Below are 18,518 nucleotides of genomic sequence, written 5' to 3' on the forward strand. Positions count from 1 at the left end.
GTAATGTCACTAGGGCTGTTTGATTTGTTAATGGATGGGGTGGCGAGGAGACTAGATAAAAGGGTCTTGGAAAGAGGTCGAGTGTGCAATTTGTAGGGGATGAGTGGGCCTCAGAAGTTAGTGTTGTTGTGTACCGACGACACAGTACTGGTGGCGAACTGCAGAAGTTTGTGACCGAGTTTGGGAGAGTGTGCGAAATTGAGAGTAAATGTGAATGAATTCAATGGTAATAGGTTTAGCAGGGCAGAGAAGCAGGTTGATTGAGGTGTTAGGGTGAATGGAGGAAATTTGGAAGAAGTGAAGTGCTTCAGATACCTGAGAGTGGACATGGTAGCGAATGAAACCATGGAAGTGAGTCATAGGGTGGGTAAGGGGGCGAAGGTTCTCGGAGCATTGAGGAATATGTGAAAAGAGGTCGTTATCTTGTAGGGCGAAAATGGGAGTGTTTGAAGGTATAGTAGTCATTCAGTGTTAAATGAATGCGAGGCATGGACTACAGATACTGGTGTGCGGAGGAGGGTGGGTGTGCTGGAAACGAAATGTTTGAGGACAATATGTGGTGTGAGGTGGTTTGATCGAGTGATAAAAAGGTAAGAGAGATATGTGGTCATACGAAGAGTGTGGTTCGAAGAGTTTATGGATAGAATGAGTAAGGAAAGGTTGACAAAGAGGATATATGTGTCAAAAGTGGAGGGGACAAGGAGAAGCGGGGGACCAAAAAGGCGGTGGAAGAATGGAGTGGAAAAGATTTTGTGTGACTAGGGCCTGAACATGCTGGAGGGTGAGAGGCGTGCAAGGGATAAAGTAAATTGGAAAATGTAGTTTGCAGTGGACGACATGTTGATAGTGGACTGAACTAGTGCATGTGAAGCGGTTGTGGAGCCTGTCATGATTCCCTTGTAAGGTGATGCACTCCTCCACGCTTTCCACTTCCTTCATGACCTTTGCATCATCTGCAAACACACTCAGGTAGGAGTCCATACCTTCACGTAAGTCATGTGTATAGGCCAAGGAGAGTCATGGTCTTAGAAGACAGAGTTCTGTTGGTGACCTCCGTCCATTTGAGAAGGCTCACCTAACATGTGTGCTTTGTTCCCTTCCGATTATATAACCTTCCAGCCATCGAAGGATTTTCCACCTTACTCATGCTTGGTGATGCAGCTTCTTAACCAACCTACCATAAGGTACACTGTCAAATACTACTTTCAGTCAGTTTTTCAGCAAACCAACCCTCCCAGCCTATACATTTGCCTGAGACAGACAGACTTCATCCTCTCGTAATGGTAATCGAAGAAGTTTGTGACACATGACCTGCTTTCCTTAACACCGTGCAGTCTCCCACATGGATCATCCCTCCTTTTTTTTTATGAAGTCAGCCATTTGCTTTCCCATCATCTTTTCCACGATCTTGCAAGAGACACACACTCGTCTGGGTTAGGTTAGGTCTGTAGAACATGCCTGTTCCTGGTCTCCTTACTTTGAAACAGGTAATGATATTTGCCTGCCTCCAGCGACATCTTGGACAGTTTATCTAGAATTTGATCTGGCTTATCTGTGCACATCTTCAGCGCGTATATGTGTATGTTGATGTACATATGTCGGTATTTGCAAATGTGTGTAAGCGTCTGTATACGTGAAGAAATACATAATCATGTATATGTATGTGCAGAAAGAGAAATCTATACATTATTTGTTTCTTATAAGACTTGAATTTCCCAGTGTTGTCCTCACTGACTTCCAAGTTTATTCAGTTCACCCCCCACGCGTCCGCTACTCTGTTGCCGTACATATGCCTCCTCATGTTCCCCTGTACCCTCGACATGTCTTACTTTGCGTTATGTCCTCTTGTTTTGGAATCCTTCTTAACTTACTCATAATTAATGGCTATGTTATCATGGCTTCCCTCCCTCTAACGTTAGTGCGTTGATTGAAGTCTGTGTTCCCCCATTTTTCATCATGCATTTCACGCTATTGTGGTATCATCTTCAGCGCTTCCAAAAATGTTTCCTCACGTAAACAAAACCCGATGTTCACGTCTGTTGCAGACGAAGTCAAGCACACGTCACACTGGTCTTCCCAAACATCTCACCCTCCATGTACATGAAGGTGATTTTAACGGACTTAAACCATAGTTTGCATCGCTAACCATCCCCCCCCCTCACATCATTTTCTAGTCATACGTTCGAGGGAGGACCCAGCTACACAGTCTCGTGCGTTGCTTTGCATTGGCACTGATCACTGCTACCTATCCGTAGATTGTTTTATCAATACTGATCATACAAGAGATGTGACCCTCTGATATACAGAATTCTTGATGTACGCGTACGTATGGCGCATGTGTGCGTGTGTGTGTGTGTGTATACATGAGCAGCATAGGTGTCAGTCTTTGGCTTGTTTTTACCTGTATACATTCGTCATTACCAACACACTAAAGCATTTTGTTGATGTTTTCTAACGTGACAACTGTCTCTGAAACATAGGGACGCGATCAGTGGAGTTTTGCCATTATGTTAATCGTGTATCGTTTCTATTGCATGTCATTTCCGAGCTGAAAGTCTTCAGTTTGGAACAATACACATGAGGATCGGGGTCACATGCCACAGACTCGGATTCAAAAGGAACGTGTTGTATGCTAGTTGTGGTTTGTAACAATGTGACATACATAACACTACTGAAAATTCCTAAACACGGTTTATAGAAAGAAAGGAAGATGTATTCAGAAAATATAAAAAAAATAAGAAAGATCGTCGTTAAACAGCAGTATGCTTCACTGGGAGACAATGTCTTAAAAAGTTCTTATATATTCTAAAGGTCGTGCATATTGCCATAGATATCAGTATCCTCACAACTATAAATAAAGACTTTAATACCATAAGTATAATCAGTCTGACATAATTCATTATGAACCTAGGAACATTGCACTGTGTGCAGAATTCAGATATTTCGAAAACTACAGTTAACGTTGACAAAAATTGCATAAGAAAGGAGTATGGTGGACTCCTGATGTTTGGGAAACGGGTCCATAGAACTTTTCAGGTATCACAGAGAACACCTCTTTATATATCCTCTTCATATTTCTAGTAAGTACAAAAATTATACATTCGATAATCTGGCCAGGAATTAATTTTATTTTTTTCCTCCCATGAGATCTTAAAAACCTATTTCGTGAACCAACATATATGACCATTCTGAACTTCGTCTTATATAACAACTTATGCGTCGCTTTTAAGGAGTCTTAAAATGACTCAAGTTTATCTCTAAATAGAAAGTGTCACGGGGGATCACCTTCCGTGTACTTTTATCATGCAACTTAACGAACTTTGTCCGTGTGTCTGTATCTGCTTCGCCATGCTTGTTTGCAGGCAAATCAAGCCAGGGGGAGATAGTTTCCCCCGGCTGTCATTACGTTTCGAGATATGTTACGTCATTATGTGTGAGGGAGAGAGTGTGGAGGGGCCTGTGGTTAGCACGTTGCACAGTTCCCGGGCACCAACCAACCACCTTTTTGTTTTCTTTTTGCCGCCCGGCGGGTTCCCCAAGCAACAGTCGGGCTCCCTGTTCGTATCCCTGCCGCCGCCCCCCCTGGCTACTGTATTTGGCGCCTTCTTACTGCCTTGCCACCTGGGTTACAATGCCCGGGGAATTACAACTCTCTCGTTTCCTCATGCTCGAGATGAGTCCTCCTCGTCCTTAAGACTTGGGTAACTGGGAGATTAAGGTTAAAAAAAGCGGTAGAATTGGTTATATGTACATTGAAACACTTGTATCGTCTGCATATTGCGACCCACACGAAGGGATTTGTGGGTTATTATTGATTTTATGAACCAGGACGAGTTTCATAGAGGCGAGAGACTTATTTAAATACGAAGGGTAATTTAAAGATATTATGCTTGCTTGTTTTTCTATACGAGTAAATTATTTACAAAAGCAAGCTGTTTGTTTTCAAGAAAGATAGCGCAAGCGCCTCCCATGGTGGAGCGAACTTTATAAGGCTCATCCTCGAGCTTTTAAAGTCCCATCGCTGCCTATCATTTTTACAGTCTTTTGACACGATTTCCGTATAAAGTATTAACGCATATAAATCAGGATAATATACTAATTTTTTTGTTCATATAATTTCGTTAGTTATCGTCGGTTTGATGAATAAGGTAGTTATTTCCCAAGGGGTACGTTGGAATGTTGGAACTTTATTTGGGGTCTACCATTTTGTTGTGGAACAAACAACTTGGAAGTCAAGACCCTAGATTAAGATGATTGGAGGGTTTAGGAAGGGGTTAGACACATGAAGCCTAAACAGGAAGACCCTAAGGAAATGGTGGGGGGCTGCTGTGTTTGTTCGGACGAGAATGGATGGGCGGAAAACCCACTCGTGTATTGCGATGGTCAAGGCTGTAACGTCGCCGTTCACCAAGGTACTATCAACATCCTGCCAGTTCTTAGCTCTTTGTGCTCTTTTCTTAGTGTTCTGGTGCCAGCTTCTCACTGTCACGGTACACGGTGTCCGAGGGGAGTAAGTACGTGTTATTGCCGCAGGAATACGGTAAGTGACTTGAGAATTTGTTGCTAGTCAAAAAATCCCTGACTCGAATACCTTTAAGAGTCGGAATTTCAGGACTCGTTGTTTGAGTTTTCATGATTAAAGGGAGAGGATGTGTCGTGGCCAGGGTACTCATCCTGTCGTCTGACCCACTGTCCACGTGGTATTGTAAAGTTATAGCGATGTCTGGTTGTAGAACAAGAGTGGCTCATCATTCAGGGTGCCCGTGTGTGTCTCCACAGTGTTTATATGAGGAGATGGGTGAAGCTCGGTTGGTTAATGGCTTTTTTTTTTTATGTCGGTAATGAAGCAGTTTATCCGCGTGTCGAAAGTGGCCGAGGACATAGCTGGTGTTAATATTAAAGTATCTGCTCAGGACATTATAGTAATAACAAATGGTGTTGTGTTCAACGCCAATTAGTGGACTTATTGTACGTACATGTGACATATTTATTTCATTCGGTGAAAATAAAAAGTTAAAGTAAGTGAAACATTACCTTAAAGCAATAGAACTCGTATAGATTCTTCAAACTTCACTTTGGGAGTGGAGATTTTTCCATAAATTTTCATATGTTAGAATTATGTCAAAGATATTGACATCTTTCTTTTCATGTGAGTTACCTGTGTTTGGAAGAAGAAAACACAGTGAATAAATCTATTAACTGAATGTAGATTTGTTTGTTTTTCACATGTAGCAAAAAATAAGGGAACTTTATATAGGAAGTTATATTTTATATAGGTTGTGTTTGTGAGAAATTTTTTATTTACCGTGCATTACTTCACCGTTTGTCACGTTATCACATAATCCCAGGATAGATAAGTATGTTTTCAATTATACTTCCCAAGTCCCAATAATTTCTGCCAAGCGTATATATAGAGTCCCTTAACGTGAATATATTTCAAAGCAATCTTATTTTCCCAGTACCCCTAAATGAGAACTTGTATTGTTGAGAGAAAAGATTGAAAATAGTGAAGTATGGTTTAGAGCTTTGTATTTTATTCTGCAGTATTGTGAGGTAGTGATGGTGGGGGTGATGTTCGATAAAATTTTGGGTTAACGTAAATGGTGAGACGTGTAGAATGTTAACAGGCCCTATGGAAGCCATATTTCAACTCCAGAGCACTCTTTTTTTCCTTTTATCTCTGTGACAGTTCATGACGTGGCGCAGCTCCACATTATTTTTGCAATCATTATGGGTAATTTATCAGTTAAGCTCTGCATTAGAACTTGCTTTGGGAAATGGTTACTTAATGTTTAGGTCCTTTATATGGATTTTTATGATTACAGATCTAATGGGGAGCATGAAACGGAGCATTACATTTTATTTGAGATAATAAGGCAATGATATGACTGGCAGGAAAATATTGAGTCGATTGAATTAAATATTAGTAAAAATTGACACTGAAGATTTCACCCAATTTACCAGAGTCAAGATTTTTGTTGTAAACTTCAGTAATCTAGTTGACATATACTAGTTATGCTCATGAGAATGCACTGACAATATAGTATGGTATGTAAGTGAAGCCACTAGCATGATCTTTAAGCTTAAGTAACTAATGTTGTTATTATTTACACAATTATGGTTACTAAGTAAGGTTTTTTTCAATAGATTCTTTTGATATTTTGCATGGATATTTTCACTTTTTACATGGTCACATTTTCCCTGATAATCATAAGGTAATTATCACCTCATATAATGATATCTAATGAAATGTAATGCTCCGAATCACTCTTAGGTATTTCTTTAATCACAGAGAACATGCAAAACAGTATCATGTAAGTAGCAAACTTTAAAGCAGAGGTAAATTGATAAATTATCTAAATCTGCTATAAGTTTTGGTAAAGTTCCAGTTCAGAGACATGATAAGAATAACCCATGGATGTGGAAAAAATGCATATCAATGGATTAATTTTTTCATGATATTGGAAATTAAGATAAATTGCTGCCCCTGGATGAGGAGTTATGTTGATCTCAAGTATGGTAGTTTCAAATCTTCCAAAATTTTCCTTCATCTTCATAGTCATCCCATTCATTTATTTGATATAAAAGTTATGCTGCAAATTACATGCTCTGGGTACAGATTCCTAGATAGTTCCTCCCAAAATATCTACTGACATTGTGGCCCTTACTCTCAGCTCATCTCCGAACATTTACTGGTGGTGGTAAACTTCACTGAGCCTAACCAAACCTAAGCAGACCTTATAAAACTATACTGAATTAATCAGAATCAGACAAATCAAAACTTGACCTAACACAGTGTAAAATAAAATCTAACTTAACCGTATGTAACGTAAGGTAGGGGCTGAAGTGTCAGCCAACCACCTATGTAGGGATCGATGTTTCTTTCAAATCTGAAAATTATTTCTGTGGTATGCCTGTAACTATAACATTTTCAGTTACATGTGGAAGTTATGTGAATTTTTTGTGTGTTCTGATGATTTTGTGTTCAACCAACTTTTACATCAGTTAACTTAGGATTTGGGCCTCAGAGAGTATCCTCACCTGGCCCCCTTCTCTGTTCCTTCTTTTGGAAAATTAAAAAAAAAAAAGTATTCTTTCTCCCCTATCCCAAAGTATAAAAAAAAAAAAAAAAAAAAATTTATATTTTTTATTTTGCTTTGTCGCTGTCTCCCGCGTTTGCGAGGTAGCGCAAGGAAACAGACGAAAGAAATGGCCCAACCTACCCCCATACACAATGTATATACATACACGTCCACACACGCAAATATACATACCTATACATCTCACTGTACACATATATATACACACACAGACACATACATATATACCCATGCACACAATTCACACTGTCTGCCCTTATTCATTCCCATCGCCACCTCGTCACACATGGAATACCATCCCCCTCCCCCCTCATGTGTGTGAAGTAACACTAGGAAAAGACAACAAAGGCCCCATTCGTTCACACTCGGTCTCTAGCTGTCATGCAATAATGCCCGAAACCACAGCTCCCTTTCCACATCCAGGCCCCACACAACTTTCCATGGTTTACCCCAGACGCTTCACATGCCCTGATTCAATCCACTGACAGCACGTCAACCCCGGTATACCACATCGATCCAATTCACTCTATTCCTTGCCCTCCTTTCACCCTCCTGCATGTTCAGGCCCCGATCACACAAAATCTTTTTCACTCCATCTTTCCACCTCCAATTTGGTCTCCCACTTCTCCTCGTTCCCTCCACCTCCGACACATATATCCTCTTGGTCAATCTTTCCTCACTCATCCTCTCCATGTGCCCAAACCATTTCAAAACACCCTCTTCTGCTCTCTCAACCACGCTCTTTTTATTTCCACACATCTCTCTTACCCTTACGTTACTTACTCGATCAAACCACCTCACACCACACATTGTCCTCAAACATCTCATTTCCAGCACATCCATCCTCCTGCGCACAACGCTATCCATAGCCCACGCCTCGCAACCATACAACATTGTTGGAACCACTATTCCTTCAAACATACCCATTTTTGGCTGAATAGACAGCTAGGCAAGTGATTCCTTATGTTCCTCTGTTTTGTTTACTTTATTGTTCATGTTGGCATCATCTGAGGAGGATTATGAGAGTATGTTGGCTGAATAGACAGCTAGGCAAGTGATTCCTTATGTTCCTCTGTTTTGTTTACTTTATTGTTCATGTTGGCATCATCTGAGGAGGATTATGAGAGTATGTTGGCTGAATAGACAGCTAGGCAAGTGATTCCTTATGTTCCTCTGTTTTGTTTACTTTATTGTTCATGTTGGCATCATCTGAGGAGGATTATGAGAGTATGTTGGCTGAATAGACAGCTAGGCAAGTGATTCCTTATGTTCCTCTGTTTTGTTTACTTTATTGTTCATGTTGGCATCATCTGAGGAGGATTATGAGAGTATGTTGGCTGAATAGACAGCTAGGCAAGTGATTCCTTATGTTCCTCTGTTTTGTTTACTTTATTGTTCATGTTGGCATCATCTGAGGAGGATTATGAGAGTATGTTGGCTGAATAGACAGCTAGGCAAGTGATTCCTTATGTTCCTCTGTTTTGTTTACTTTATTGTTCATGTTGGCATCATCTGAGGAGGATTATGAGAGTATGTTGGCTGAATAGACAGCTAGGCAAGTGATTCCTTATGTTCCTCTGTTTTGTTTACTTTATTGTTCATGTTGGCATCATCTGAGGAGGATTATGAGAGTATGTTGGCTGAATAGACAGCTAGGCAAGTGATTCCTTATGTTCCTCTGTTTTGTTTACTTTATTGTTCATGTTGGCATCATCTGAGGAGGATTATGAGAGTATGTTGGCTGAATAGACAGCTAGGCAAGTGATTCCTTATGTTCCTCTGTTTTGTTTACTTTATTGTTCATGTTGGCATCATCTGAGGAGGATTATGAGAGTATGTTGGCTGAATAGACAGCTAGGCAAGTGATTCCTTATGTTCCTCTGTTTTGTTTACTTTATTGTTCATGTTGGCATCATCTGAGGAGGATTATGAGAGTATGTTGGCTGAATAGACAGCTAGGCAAGTGATTCCTTATGTTCCTCTGTTTTGTTTACTTTATTGTTCATGTTGGCATCATCTGAGGAGGATTATGAGAGTATGTTGGCTGAATAGACAGCTAGGCAAGTGATTCCTTATGTTCCTCTGTTTTGTTTACTTTATTGTTCATGTTGGCATCATCTGAGGAGGATTATGAGAGTATGTTGGCTGAATAGACAGCTAGGCAAGTGATTCCTTATGTTCCTCTGTTTTGTTTACTTTATTGTTCATGTTGGCATCATCTGAGGAGGATTATGAGAGTATGTTGGCTGAATAGACAGCTAGGCAAGTGATTCCTTATGTTCCTCTGTTTTGTTTACTTTATTGTTCATGTTGGCATCATCTGAGGAGGATTATGAGAGTATGTTGGCTGAATAGACAGCTAGGCAAGTGATTCCTTATGTTCCTCTGTTTTGTTTACTTTATTGTTCATGTTGGCATCATCTGAGGAGGATTATGAGAGTATGTTGGCTGAATAGACAGCTAGGCAAGTGATTCCTTATGTTCCTCTGTTTTGTTTACTTTATTGTTCATGTTGGCATCATCTGAGGAGGATTATGAGAGTATGTTGGCTGAATAGACAGCTAGGCAAGTGATTCCTTATGTTCCTCTGTTTTGTTTACTTTATTGTTCATGTTGGCATCATCTGAGGAGGATTATGAGAGTATGTTGGCTGAATAGACAGCTAGGCAAGTGATTCCTTATGTTCCTCTGTTTTGTTTACTTTATTGTTCATGTTGGCATCATCTGAGGAGGATTATGAGAGTATGTTGGCTGAATAGACAGCTAGGCAAGTGATTCCTTATGTTCCTCTGTTTTGTTTACTTTATTGTTCATGTTGGCATCATCTGAGGAGGATTATGAGAGTATGTTGGCTGAATAGACAGCTAGGCAAGTGATTCCTTATGTTCCTCTGTTTTGTTTACTTTATTGTTCATGTTGGCATCATCTGAGGAGGATTATGAGAGTATGTTGGCTGAATAGACAGCTAGGCAAGTGATTCCTTATGTTCCTCTGTTTTGTTTACTTTATTGTTCATGTTGGCATCATCTGAGGAGGATTATGAGAGTATGTTGGCTGAATAGACAGCTAGGCAAGTGATTCCTTATGTTCCTCTGTTTTGTTTACTTTATTGTTCATGTTGGCATCATCTGAGGAGGATTATGAGAGTATGTTGGCTGAATAGACAGCTAGGCAAGTGATTCCTTATGTTCCTCTGTTTTGTTTACTTTATTGTTCATGTTGGCATCATCTGAGGAGGATTATGAGAGTATGTTGGCTGAATAGACAGCTAGGCAAGTGATTCCTTATGTTCCTCTGTTTTGTTTACTTTATTGTTCATGTTGGCATCATCTGAGGAGGATTATGAGAGTATGTTGGCTGAATAGACAGCTAGGCAAGTGATTCCTTATGTTCCTCTGTTTTGTTTACTTTATTGTTCATGTTGGCATCATCTGAGGAGGATTATGAGAGTATGTTGGCTGAATAGACAGCTAGGCAAGTGATTCCTTATGTTCCTCTGTTTTGTTTACTTTATTGTTCATGTTGGCATCATCTGAGGAGGATTATGAGAGTATGTTGGCTGAATAGACAGCTAGGCAAGTGATTCCTTATGTTCCTCTGTTTTGTTTACTTTATTGTTCATGTTGGCATCATCTGAGGAGGATTATGAGAGTATGTTGGCTGAATAGACAGCTAGGCAAGTGATTCCTTATGTTCCTCTGTTTTGTTTACTTTATTGTTCATGTTGGCATCATCTGAGGAGGATTATGAGAGTATGTTGGCTGAATAGACAGCTAGGCAAGTGATTCCTTATGTTCCTCTGTTTTGTTTACTTTATTGTTCATGTTGGCATCATCTGAGGAGGATTATGAGAGTATGTTGGCTGAATAGACAGCTAGGCAAGTGATTCCTTATGTTCCTCTGTTTTGTTTACTTTATTGTTCATGTTGGCATCATCTGAGGAGGATTATGAGAGTATGTTGGCTGAATAGACAGCTAGGCAAGTGATTCCTTATGTTCCTCTGTTTTGTTTACTTTATTGTTCATGTTGGCATCATCTGAGGAGGATTATGAGAGTATGTTGGCTGAATAGACAGCTAGGCAAGTGATTCCTTATGTTCCTCTGTTTTGTTTACTTTATTGTTCATGTTGGCATCATCTGAGGAGGATTATGAGAGTATGTTGGCTGAATAGACAGCTAGGCAAGTGATTCCTTATGTTCCTCTGTTTTGTTTACTTTATTGTTCATGTTGGCATCATCTGAGGAGGATTATGAGAGTATGTTGGCTGAATAGACAGCTAGGCAAGTGATTCCTTATGTTCCTCTGTTTTGTTTACTTTATTGTTCATGTTGGCATCATCTGAGGAGGATTATGAGAGTATGTTGGCTGAATAGACAGCTAGGCAAGTGATTCCTTATGTTCCTCTGTTTTGTTTACTTTATTGTTCATGTTGGCATCATCTGAGGAGGATTATGAGAGTATGTTGGCTGAATAGACAGCTAGGCAAGTGATTCCTTATGTTCCTCTGTTTTGTTTACTTTATTGTTCATGTTGGCATCATCTGAGGAGGATTATGAGAGTATGTTGGCTGAATAGACAGCTAGGCAAGTGATTCCTTATGTTCCTCTGTTTTGTTTACTTTATTGTTCATGTTGGCATCATCTGAGGAGGATTATGAGAGTATGTTGGCTGAATAGACAGCTAGGCAAGTGATTCCTTATGTTCCTCTGTTTTGTTTACTTTATTGTTCATGTTGGCATCATCTGAGGAGGATTATGAGAGTATGTTGGCTGAATAGACAGCTAGGCAAGTGATTCCTTATGTTCCTCTGTTTTGTTTACTTTATTGTTCATGTTGGCATCATCTGAGGAGGATTATGAGAGTATGTTGGCTGAATAGACAGCTAGGCAAGTGATTCCTTATGTTCCTCTGTTTTGTTTACTTTATTGTTCATGTTGGCATCATCTGAGGAGGATTATGAGAGTATGTTGGCTGAATAGACAGCTAGGCAAGTGATTCCTTATGTTCCTCTGTTTTGTTTACTTTATTGTTCATGTTGGCATCATCTGAGGAGGATTATGAGAGTATGTTGGCTGAATAGACAGCTAGGCAAGTGATTCCTTATGTTCCTCTGTTTTGTTTACTTTATTGTTCATGTTGGCATCATCTGAGGAGGATTATGAGAGTATGTTGGCTGAATAGACAGCTAGGCAAGTGATTCCTTATGTTCCTCTGTTTTGTTTACTTTATTGTTCATGTTGGCATCATCTGAGGAGGATTATGAGAGTATGTTGGCTGAATAGACAGCTAGGCAAGTGATTCCTTATGTTCCTCTGTTTTGTTTACTTTATTGTTCATGTTGGCATCATCTGAGGAGGATTATGAGAGTATGTTGGCTGAATAGACAGCTAGGCAAGTGATTCCTTATGTTCCTCTGTTTTGTTTACTTTATTGTTCATGTTGGCATCATCTGAGGAGGATTATGAGAGTATGTTGGCTGAATAGACAGCTAGGCAAGTGATTCCTTATGTTCCTCTGTTTTGTTTACTTTATTGTTCATGTTGGCATCATCTGAGGAGGATTATGAGAGTATGTTGGCTGAATAGACAGCTAGGCAAGTGATTCCTTATGTTCCTCTGTTTTGTTTACTTTATTGTTCATGTTGGCATCATCTGAGGAGGATTATGAGAGTATGTTGGCTGAATAGACAGCTAGGCAAGTGATTCCTTATGTTCCTCTGTTTTGTTTACTTTATTGTTCATGTTGGCATCATCTGAGGAGGATTATGAGAGTATGTTGGCTGAATAGACAGCTAGGCAAGTGATTCCTTATGTTCCTCTGTTTTGTTTACTTTATTGTTCATGTTGGCATCATCTGAGGAGGATTATGAGAGTATGTTGGCTGAATAGACAGCTAGGCAAGTGATTCCTTATGTTCCTCTGTTTTGTTTACTTTATTGTTCATGTTGGCATCATCTGAGGAGGATTATGAGAGTATGTTGGCTGAATAGACAGCTAGGCAAGTGATTCCTTATGTTCCTCTGTTTTGTTTACTTTATTGTTCATGTTGGCATCATCTGAGGAGGATTATGAGAGTATGTTGGCTGAATAGACAGCTAGGCAAGTGATTCCTTATGTTCCTCTGTTTTGTTTACTTTATTGTTCATGTTGGCATCATCTGAGGAGGATTATGAGAGTATGTTGGCTGAATAGACAGCTAGGCAAGTGATTCCTTATGTTCCTCTGTTTTGTTTACTTTATTGTTCATGTTGGCATCATCTGAGGAGGATTATGAGAGTATGTTGGCTGAATAGACAGCTAGGCAAGTGATTCCTTATGTTCCTCTGTTTTGTTTACTTTATTGTTCATGTTGGCATCATCTGAGGAGGATTATGAGAGTATGTTGGCTGAATAGACAGCTAGGCAAGTGATTCCTTATGTTCCTCTGTTTTGTTTACTTTATTGTTCATGTTGGCATCATCTGAGGAGGATTATGAGAGTATGTTGGCTGAATAGACAGCTAGGCAAGTGATTCCTTATGTTCCTCTGTTTTGTTTACTTTATTGTTCATGTTGGCATCATCTGAGGAGGATTATGAGAGTATGTTGGCTGAATAGACAGCTAGGCAAGTGATTCCTTATGTTCCTCTGTTTTGTTTACTTTATTGTTCATGTTGGCATCATCTGAGGAGGATTATGAGAGTATGTTGGCTGAATAGACAGCTAGGCAAGTGATTCCTTATGTTCCTCTGTTTTGTTTACTTTATTGTTCATGTTGGCATCATCTGAGGAGGATTATGAGAGTATGTTGGCTGAATAGACAGCTAGGCAAGTGATTCCTTATGTTCCTCTGTTTTGTTTACTTTATTGTTCATGTTGGCATCATCTGAGGAGGATTATGAGAGTATGTTGGCTGAATAGACAGCTAGGCAAGTGATTCCTTATGTTCCTCTGTTTTGTTTACTTTATTGTTCATGTTGGCATCATCTGAGGAGGATTATGAGAGTATGTTGGCTGAATAGACAGCTAGGCAAGTGATTCCTTATGTTCCTCTGTTTTGTTTACTTTATTGTTCATGTTGGCATCATCTGAGGAGGATTATGAGAGTATGTTGGCTGAATAGACAGCTAGGCAAGTGATTCCTTATGTTCCTCTGTTTTGTTTACTTTATTGTTCATGTTGGCATCATCTGAGGAGGATTATGAGAGTATGTTGGCTGAATAGACAGCTAGGCAAGTGATTCCTTATGTTCCTCTGTTTTGTTTACTTTATTGTTCATGTTGGCATCATCTGAGGAGGATTATGAGAGTATGTTGGCTGAATAGACAGCTAGGCAAGTGATTCCTTATGTTCCTCTGTTTTGTTTACTTTATTGTTCATGTTGGCATCGTCTGAGGAGGGTTATGAGAGTACGTTGGCCTAATAGGCAGCTAGGCAAGTGATTCCTTATGTCTCCTCTGTTTTGTTTACTTTATTGTTCATGTTGGCATCATCTGAGGAGGATTATGAGAGTATGTTGGCTGAATAGACAGCTAGGCAAGTGATTCCTTATGTCTTCTGTGTTTATTTTACCTTATTGTTCTTAGATTTATCAACATATTTCATTTTGAGATATGAGAGATGAAAAATATAATTGTAACTGAGTAGTTTTTATTAATAAAGAAGGATGGTAAGCTGGATCCTGCAGACCTTCAAGACAATGGAAGAAAAGCATGATATTATTCAGGCCACTAATTCTTTTACAAATTGAATATTGCTGTGTTTTAATGTATTACAAAATGGGCAAAATTGTAGAATGAGAAAGTGTTGAGGTCTTTTACAGCCCCTATTAATGTGGTAAAGGAATTTAATTACTGGGAATGACAGAAATCTCTGAGGCTATACTTCCTAGAGTGCAGGTAGTAAAGGTATATGATTATCTATAAATAGAAAAACATAGTGGGCATGGTTCCTAGCTAACAATCTGAAATAACATCTTACTGGCATGACAGGCATAGGAGACTGTAAAATACTGCCTCAGAAAAACAAAGATGTATGTACAAAAAGAGGAAACGCCTTCAAAATTTGGGGTCCAAAACTCTTCAGCACGTTGCCTCCTATCATCAAAAACACTTAAGCGTGTATGTTAGAGAAGTTTAAGAGTGCTCTGGACATCCATAGTGTAGCAGTTAGCGTTACTGACCATGACGCATTCGCATGCCACTGGGGGTTGAGTGCATAGATTTAAATCCTGAGTTCGGCAGCCGGTTCAGGTTAACCCAGCTATTCATCCATCCCAAGGGGTTGGTCAATAGAATGAATGTATGTATGAATTCTACCTCAGTATTCCCTGCATGTGGTAGAAGGCAACTAAAACGGGTTGGAGCGCAGGCTTGGAAATCCTTCCCCCCTGTTTTACTTTCCAAAAGAAGGAGCAGAGGAGACCAAGTAAGAATTATTCACTTGTAGGCTCAGTTCTTTGTTCTTGATGCTCCCATGCTAATGTGGGGCCTGGATGTGGAAAGGGAGCTCTGGTTTCAGTGCATTACACATGACAGCTAGAGACTGAGTGTGAATGAATGTGGCCTTATTTTTCTTTTCCTAGCACTACCTCATGCACACACGGAGGGGGGATGCTATTTCATGTTTGGTGCGGTAGCGACGGGAATGGATGAAGGCAGCAAGTATGAATATGTACATGTGTATATATGTATATGTCTGTGTATATGTATGTATACGTTGAAATGTATAGGTATGTATATGTGCGTGTGTGGGCATTTATGTATACGCAAGTGTATGTGGGTGGGCTGGGCCATTCTTTTGTCTGTTTCCTTGCGTTACCTTCCTAACGCAAGAGACAGCGACTAAATATAATTGAAATAAATAAATGAATAAACAAATGACATCCTAGCTACATCTCTTCATTTTATATCAACTGACTTATATTTCTTTATCTCCCCTGATGATGCGATATTTCTGTCTTTTATTTCCCCTGATGATGTGATTGTTACACGAAAGTGCACTTGGGCCCTTATTGTGTTTCATTTTCCCATGGACTCGTAGGAATATACTTAATCATGTGCTAAATTGTGATTCTTTCCAATATATACACATGTACATATTCATACTTGCTGCCTTTGTCCATTCCTGTCGCCACCCCCACCACGCGGGGGGCACACAAACATGCCCATGCGTGTGAGGTAGCGCCGGGAAAAGACAAAAAGGTCACATTCGCTCACTCAGTCTCTAGCTGTCGTGTGTGTGTGTGTGCTTTCAGAGGAGTGTGGATTTATTGGAAATAAAGGGTAAGAGAGATGTGTGGTAATAAAGTGTTGTTGAGATAGAAGAAGAGGATGTGTTGAAATGGCTCAGATATATGGAGTGAATGAGTGAGGAGAGGTTAACAAAGAGGATATATGTGTCAGAAGTGAAGGAAACATACATATACATAGACATATACATATATACCCTTGTACATATTTATACTTGCTTGCCCTCATCCATTCCTGGCATCATCCCACCCCACAGGAAACAGCATCGCTTCCCCCTGCTTCAGCGAGGTAGCATCAGGAAAAAATAAAGTACTATAGTAATGTTTGTTAACATCTTTGAAAGCAGAGGAAGTTATTTGATAAGAAAAAGATCAAACATCCTCATGCACAAACTTCGTAATAACATTATGACAGTGCATTGGGTTGGCTTTGACTTTCTGGCATATAGGCACTGTGCTGTACTACTACTTCTTTCGTTAGATTTTTGTTAACTAACTCAATTTTTGTATGAAACTTTTACATAAACCAGAAAAAAGAACAAAAAGGGGAAATATTTTTTATGTGAAGTCCTGCATTATAGTTTTTTAATTCAATCAACCGATGTTTTTGCCAAAAAAATGAGTAAGTGCAATTAATGATATATAACAAAAAACTGACATTTTGAACTTCAGTGAAATTGGAAATTGGATGAGTAATACAAAGGCTGAGATGTTGAAAGACGATGAATATCTAGAAATTTTTCCAAAATTCTTCGTTTTATTTTTTTTTGCCATTATATTTTATTTTTTGATTTTTTATTTCTTAATGTTTAGTATAAGTGTCTAGGTATGTTATAGTGGTTTTAGAATTTTTTTAGCATTTATGGTTTGTTAGCAGTTTTATGTAGAAAGAAAAATCCCTGCACATACCCACATAGAGTACTGATATACTACATTCTAGAGGTATATAACGATAAATCTTTTTAGTTGTATACCAGTTATATCTACTGTAGTAGGTAGTAGTCCATAGGCAGCCACTGACCAGGAAGGTATAATAACAGTACTACCCACTTTGGTATCGTGAGGAATAGTGACGGCTGTGTAGTGAGCCAGCACTTCAGTGGTTGTTAAGGTGCTCTCCGTTGACCCAGGTAGCTGTCATTTCTTTATGCCCCACCTACACGTGGACAGCTGGCTTTCAATACTTAAACGTACAATCCCTTCTTGTTATCCATAACACTTGACAATATTTAACTTACACAATAATTTTTCAAAACTAGATTTTCCTGTGGTGGGCGCTATGTGCTAGCCCTGCCTTTTGGCAAAATTTCAGGAGCAATAGATAGTAGTAGTAGCAGGGACATTAGAGAGCATTGGAAGAAATGTTAAGTAGAAGTAGGTAGGAACATTAGGTAAGAGCATTAGGTAGTAGTAGTAGTAATAGTAGTTTGAATATGATGTGGACACATTATGTTGAAATTCTCAGCAGGAATATTAGGTAGGAGCTGCTGAAAACAGTGCACTAGAAGTGCCCTCTATTTGTGGCTTGCTAAGGATGAGGCACTAAATTTAGGGCTATGCAGCTGCATTGAATTTCACCATTTATGGAGACCAGCTGTGGGAACCCCCTTGAGGGAGTTTCCAAAGGGATTTGTATGTGGCATTTATGGATCTGGAGAAGGCATATGATAGAGTTGATAGAGATGCCCTGTGGAAGGTAGTAAGAGTGTATGGTGTGGGAGGTAAGTTGCTAGAAGCAGTGAAAAGTTTTTATTGAGGATGTAAGGCATGTGTACGAGTAGGAAGAGAGAGAAGTGATTGGTTCCCAGTGAATGTCAGTTTGCGGCAGGGGTGCATGATGTCTCCATGGTTGTTTAATTTGTTTATGGATGAGGTTGTTAGGGAGGTGAATGCAAGAGTTTTGGAGAGAGGGCAAGTATGCAGTCTGTTGTTGATGAGAGTGCTTGAGAAGAGAGTCAGTTGTTGTTTGCTGATGATACAGTGTTGGTGGCTGATTTGTGTGAGAAATTGCAGAAGCTGGTGACCGAGTTTGGTAAAGTATGTGAAAGAAGAAAGCTGAGAGCAAATGTGAATAAGAGCAAGGGTATTAGGTTCAGTAGGGTTGAGGGAAAAGTCAATTGGGAGGTAAGTTTGAATGGAAAAAACTGGAGGAAGTGAAGTGTTTTAGATGTCTGGGAGTGGATTTGGCA

The 18,518-nt window shown here is 39.5% G+C and overlaps 1 protein-coding gene across 9 annotated transcripts in view; it reads left to right on the forward strand.

Moving 5' to 3' along the window:
• Positions 1-4,169: 4,169 nt before the first annotated feature.
• Positions 4,170-18,518, forward strand: part of LOC139760650 (zinc finger protein zfp-1-like) — a 172,715-nt gene continuing 158,366 nt past the window's right edge. For 3 of the 9 annotated variants that reach the window (XM_071684094.1, XM_071684114.1, XM_071684105.1), the window contains exon 1: positions 4,177-4,412. In XM_071684094.1, the coding sequence (XP_071540195.1) occupies positions 4,283-4,412 (130 nt within the window). In that variant the 5' untranslated portion in view covers positions 4,177-4,282. Of the gene's footprint in view, positions 4,413-18,518 lie in introns of all 9 variants that reach the window. The other 6 variants (XM_071684147.1, XM_071684165.1, XM_071684125.1 and 3 more) reach the window with 4 other exon arrangements.

Source organism: Panulirus ornatus, chromosome 3, assembly GCF_036320965.1.
Source record: "Panulirus ornatus isolate Po-2019 chromosome 3, ASM3632096v1, whole genome shotgun sequence".
NCBI classification, from domain to species: Eukaryota; Metazoa; Arthropoda; class Malacostraca; order Decapoda; family Palinuridae; genus Panulirus; species Panulirus ornatus.